General features: G+C 47.0%; 1 protein-coding gene across 1 annotated transcript in view; it reads left to right on the top strand.

The window, feature by feature from the left end:
- Positions 1-6,000, top strand: part of tmem132e (transmembrane protein 132E) — a 106,908-nt gene that overhangs the window by 231 nt on the left and 100,677 nt on the right. The window contains exons 1-2 of the mRNA XM_068580153.1: positions 1-338; positions 1,438-2,449. The exon at positions 1-338 is cut by the window's left edge and continues 231 nt beyond it. Coding sequence (XP_068436254.1) covers positions 260-338; positions 1,438-2,449 — 1,091 coding nt within the window. The 5' untranslated portion in view covers positions 1-259. The remainder of the gene's footprint in view (positions 339-1,437; positions 2,450-6,000) is intronic.

Genomic DNA, 6,000 nt, shown 5'->3' with positions numbered 1-6,000 from the left:
GCTGCTGGAGCGAGAGTCTCTTCTTTTTTATAACCCTCATTCATTAGATGAAGAGGAACCCCACACACACACACACACACACACACACACACACGCACGCACACACACACACGCGCGCGCACACGCACATAGAGGAAAATAAGGAACACAACTTCTGTGGAGTTTCTGCTTTTTTAAAGAGGCTTTTTTTTTCTGGGAATTACATTTTTTTTTCTTCCAATTCAAAGGATTTGATTTCGATGATAAAAGCATTTGGAATATGGGACTTTTAATCTATGATTTGGACCGTGGGGACCGGCCACCGTGTTCCTGTGCTCACTTCTGGGTAATTTTGATAAGTATGTCACATTTATTCCATTTCTTTCCGCGGTGATTTTTTATTTTTCTGCCCTACTTTTGATTTCTCTGTCGTAACTCGCGGTCGTGGAGCGATGTTGACTTGTTTTTCTCAAGTGCGGTGCGATGGATAACAAGTGTGTGTGCGTCTGTGTGTGTGTGTGTGATGCTCAAACACAAACACAAGTTTCTAGTTTCATTCTGTCCCCCTGAGAGAGAGTGTGTCCTCTCGCCGTGAGCTCGTCTAAACAGCAGAAAGCACCAGAAGCCTGACGGACGTGTCTCCTCCTCGTGAACAACCTGTTCTCTCTGGAGGCTCCACATGTGTCGACCGGTCATGTGATTAGCGTGTTGACCTTCTCGGGCGATTGAGCACCGACTTCCCGCTCGCAGCTCATTCATCGTTTGGCTTCACTGACTCCGCCTCTCTCTTCTTCACATATGTCTTTAACAAAAAAAACCACCTATTTTTAGGGTTTTTCCGAGAAAATTTGCATCCCCCAAACTAAAAAGTGTGTATCTCTGCAACAACGTTGTGTTCTAACAACAGGAACATGTGAGATGATGTTCAGATGTGTAAATATCACTCTGTATGTTTCTGGTTCAGAGGAAATGAAGATGACACACAGAAAGAAATGAAAAGGTTTCAGGTCCAACTATAAAAAAAATGACTTTCAGGATGATTATTAGTTTGAAATGATGCAGCTGTGAAGTCACAACTCTAACAAACCACAACACAACATGTGGACATTCAACACGTGAACTTTCTCTCTGCAAAGCTTGACTTTGATGAAGTGAAGCAGAACAAAGTTACAGCGGGTTTAGAACAGAGAACATTCAGGCGAGGTCCCATTTGAATCTTCTCATGTACCAAACCAGATATTTCTCTTGTATATTACTTCTGGTGTAAATACATCTAAATACAGCAGTTTTGGGCTTTTCTTTTCATAAAGCAAGCTATGATTTACAGTTTTTCTGTATATCATTTGCTCAGTCTCCTCCTCGTGGGGGATTGGTTTCTACAAGTCGACCTCTTTCTGTTTGAACACCTGTCCATTCATGTTTTGACCTCTCTCCCTCTTCTCTTTCCTCTCTTCGCAGCTCTCGCTGGTAAAATCTCTCCGACCACCTCGGACGCTCTCCTCAGCTCCTCGGCGGTGACCGCCAGTCCTTCGCCGCCCAACGTGTACCTGCCCGCCAACTTCAAGATGTCCAACGCACAGCTGGCTTTCTTCTTGCGGGAGGCCCAGACCACGGGGCCGACGGTTGGCGGAGGAAGGGGCGGCGGTGGTGGCGGCGGTGGTGGCGGCGGCGGCGGCGGAGGCCAGAGCGCCGGACACCCGCTGCAGCGCTCGGAGAGCTTCGTGGTTTTCCAGACAAAAGACCTCCCCGCCATCAACATCAGCTTCGGGCCGTTCGCCCGGGACCAGGCCGTGTCCAAGGAGCTGCTGCAGCCGGCCAGCCCGCTGGACATCCCCGGCCAGCTGACGGTCAACTGGAAGGTGCGGGCGTTCATCGTGCAGGCGCGGGTCTTCTCCAACAACCCCGCGGTGCAGGTCTTCTTCTACATCGCCGGCCGCGACTGGGACGACTTCAAGGCCCAGGACCAGCTGCCCTGCGTCCGGCTGCACGCCTTCCGGGACGTGCGCGAGATCAAGACCTCCTGCCGCATGAAGGGCAACCTGGCGCAGTGCCTGGCCCAGCTGGAGCTGCCGCCGTCCTGGTTCAACACCAACGTGGCCCCGCTGGGCCGCAGGAAAGGCGCCGCCGACGGGCTCCTGGACGGCCTCACCAGCGAGACGCTGCAGGCGGAGCTGTACTACACGCTGCACGGCGGCGGGCCCGGGCCGGACGGGGAGTGCGGCGAGGCCTCGGGTCACAAGGGCGGCGGCGGCGGCGGCGGCTCCAGGGGCGAGCCCCCGTCGCAGCACCCCTTGCTGCGCATCGGCAGCATCAGCCTGTACCAGGCCAGCCAGGAGCAGCTGCTGGTGGACAAGCAGCTGGACAAGAACATGTTCCTGCGGCTGCCCGAGAAGCCCCTGAAGCCCGGAGAAACCCTGCGGATCTTCCTCTACCTGATGCCCAACTCCACCGTGGAGCAGTTCACCCTCAAGTAGGTCTCCTTTTCCACATACAAACACACCGGCGACGTCATCGCTGGCTGCGGGCGGCCGATCCGATTGCTTCCGAGTGCATTGTGTTGTACGCTCACAGGCTGAAAGCACGCGCAGCAGCAGCTCAGCGTGAGGGTTTTCCTGTCCACCAGAGTTACAGCTGAACTGATTTGCGTTGCTTCCCTGGCAGACCTCAGCCAGCATGAGTCATTTCCCTCTTGTCATGGGCTGCAGCCTCATATCTCCCTTTTCTTCTTTCAATTACATCCACACGTCCGCAATTAGTGTCGGCGCTGTGTGAGCGCTGCATCCTGTGAGGTCCCCGGTGAGTCGAGGGCTTTATGAGGAATATAGGAGTCGCGTGTCCAAGCAGCCCTGCGTTAATGGGGCCATTAGCGCGCCGCCGCGCGTCTTCATCGCTGTCGTGATAACCGGCCTCGTTCGAAAAGCGGCGTTTCTTTCTTTTTTTTTTTTTTTGCATAACCGTAAAATTAATTGCGACGTTTTAGAAGAAAAAAAAAAGGCGCATGATCGCGGCGCACATGCAAAGTGTCGCGTAACACCGACTCTCTGCAGTGCCACTTATGTTTCATTTTAGGTCCAAAGAGTCAAACGAGCATGTAATCACATATTTCATCCTTCTCATTAATTTCGACTCCGCTGAGGACCGTGATGTGCCGGCAGTAATTAAAGGCAGGTAAGATAGGGGGGGGGGGTTAAAGTGTAGCAGCGCTGTGCGGTTCACCTTTTTGAAGCGTTGGCTTAACATCCGCAGATTTATTTTCCTTCTTTTCCATCTCTCAGGACTGGATTGCATGAATAATTTGCAGTGAAAAGCTGCTCAGAGCCGTTTAAAGGCACAGGTGATGGTTGTGGACGACGCATTGAAAGGACTGGCTTCATGGACACTGTGGGCTTTCCACAGAAGACTATCATGGATTTTGTCTTCACACATTCTCCCACACATGTTGGAAGTGTCTGCTGGTGACGCAGTAATAATGTCTGCTGCTCATTATCTGAGAAACACACACGAGTTGTTCTCATGGAAAAGGTCAGCCGGACATTTAAAAAGGTTCCTGAAATCAATAAACTCCATTCGCTCCGTTCTATAACAACATACACTATTTACTGTGAATAACTCCATGAAATAGGATTCAAATGAGCTCTGGATGTATTTTTTTACTGCTGTAATGCTGTAATAAAACAAATGGTTTCATTTGCAGTTAGTTCTCTCATTGCAAATGCAATTCAAACGGCTCAATTTTAGGAGCATATCAGCGACAAAAGGTCCATCAAACTAAACAATTATAACTTTATTTGGGCACATCTTGTACATTCAGGAACAATCATCATCTTACTCACCGATAACAACGTTACAGTTGATCTGGAGAACCCAGAGCTCTGTTTTTGGTCTCCTCCAGCTCCAGAGGATGGTCTGTCTCTCTCCACTGTGTTTAGCAGCTAACTCAAGCTAGCCGCTAACTCTGGTTGTCTGTTTATTGGTTTATAGCTTTTCTTGCTGCTCGCTGTGGTCGTAAACAACAACACATCCTCAAAGTAACAAGTCAAATGGTTTGTCTCAACGCTGGAGCTACACGCGTAGCATCCTGTGAACTTCTGTGCTCACACTTAGCTAGCTTAGGTTTGCTAGTTAGCTTGAGGAAAAGAGCGTGGTTGATGTTAACCTGGTGTGTGAAAATGTCAATGTTTACTTTAAGTTTCATGCAGGACATGAACAGAGGTTTCCTGGAGGAAAGTTGTGTGTTTGTTTGTCACAACGCACAAGCTACACGCCTAGCGTCTTGTGAGCTTCTGTAACTCACAGGTAGTTAAAAAAGCACTTAGCTAGGCTAGGTTTGCTAGTTAGCTTTGGGAAAAGAGCGTGGTTGATGTTAACTTGACTGACTGCCGATGTCAGCTTCCTGTGGGACGTGAACTGAGGTCTCCTGCATGAAAGTTGTGTGTTTGTTTGTTAGCTAGTTGCTAACTCTGGTTGTCTGTTTCTTGGTGGATTCGAACACATCGTGTAGTTTACTTGTTGCTGCAGACGGCTGCCTGCTGTGGCCGTAAACAACAACACATAACAAGTCAAATGGTAAATACATTTTAAATATGCATAATAGTCATAGTTTAACAATTTCTGTTGGGGCACTGATATGCACACATTGTTTTTAAAGAAGATATAGATTATAGCTACTTAAAGTACTCATCAGGTCTGCAGGAATACTACTTTGCAATGTGTCAGTTAATAACATCATATAAGTAAAAGGATATAATAGGTAACAAGTGATAATCAAGTGTCAGTAACAGCTCATCAATGAGCACGCTTGTACTTTTGGTTCCTGAGAAGCAGCGTATTGTAATGATAATAATAATAAATATATTTGCCGATGTTTAACTCCTGACGGTGAGAGGCTCGTCCCTCTGCTCTTTCCTCTCCTCGCTTGTCAACACAATATTCAGGGTGAGAGAATAAATGATGTTTTGCTCTTGACAAAGCTCCAGGAAAGAAAGTTTTTCTCCGCTCGTAGGCGTGAAGCCGAGGAGCCTAATAATACGACGAACTCGGCAACAGTGATGAAACCCACGGTAAATACCATTGTTGAAATATTAACTGAGTCTCCTACAGAGAGCAGGATATTAATTAAGCCTCAATAACTCAATAAGCCTTCAGGGGAAACCAGCGTAGAAACTCTCCCTGCGGAAATGGTTTATTAATAGTGATAAGAATCGCTAATAATGAACCTCAACCTGTGAAGGATGTGACCCAAACACCAGTTTACAAAACATGCATTGAGCAGCGGAGCAGTTTGTAAGAGTTTTTATTCTACTATCAGATCCTTCTGCACGATGAAAAACGTTTAATCCAGACGCAACAAGTGATATTTCTGGACTTTTGCTTTGTAATTTGATTGCATTGATCTGCTGTGACTATAAAGAGACATAAAACAACTACAAAAAGACTCAAAATCACTACAAAGAGACATAAAACAACTACAAAAAGACTCAAAATCACTACAAAGAGACATTAAACAACTACAAAGAGACTCAATGGACTAAAAAGAGACAATACGACGACTACAAAGGGATACAGAAAGACAACCGAGAGACCAAAACGACCACAAAGAGACACATAAATAACTACAAAAAGACTGAAACGATTACAAAGTGACACATAACAACAACAAAAAGAGGCTTGACAACTTAACAACACAACTACTTAACAACAAGTCTTTGCCCGTCTGAGCCGAGGGGCAAAATGAACCGAAGGTGAAACCTGATGTCATGCTGATGTCATCTGATGTCATGCTGATGTCATGCTGATGTCATGCTGATGTCATGCTGATGTCATGCTGATGTCATCTGATGTCATGCTGATGTCATCTGATGACGTCGTTAGAAACAAACTGTGAGTTGTGTTTTAAACGAGTATAATTTACTTTGTGTTCTTTCATGATTCAACAAGATGAATCTGGACTGAGGAGCGAGCCGATGTTTACGAGTAAAAGAGAAGCAAACGCTCATCATCGGATTACGGACAGCTACGGCA

Source organism: Clinocottus analis, unplaced genomic scaffold (genome assembly GCF_023055335.1).
Source record: "Clinocottus analis isolate CAN_PGR_092001 unplaced genomic scaffold, fCliAna1.0.p SCAF_17, whole genome shotgun sequence".
NCBI lineage: Eukaryota > Metazoa > Chordata > Actinopteri > Perciformes > Cottidae > Clinocottus > Clinocottus analis.
Note: the sequence above shows the minus strand (reverse complement) of the source record. Positions and strands in the feature narration are given on the sequence as shown.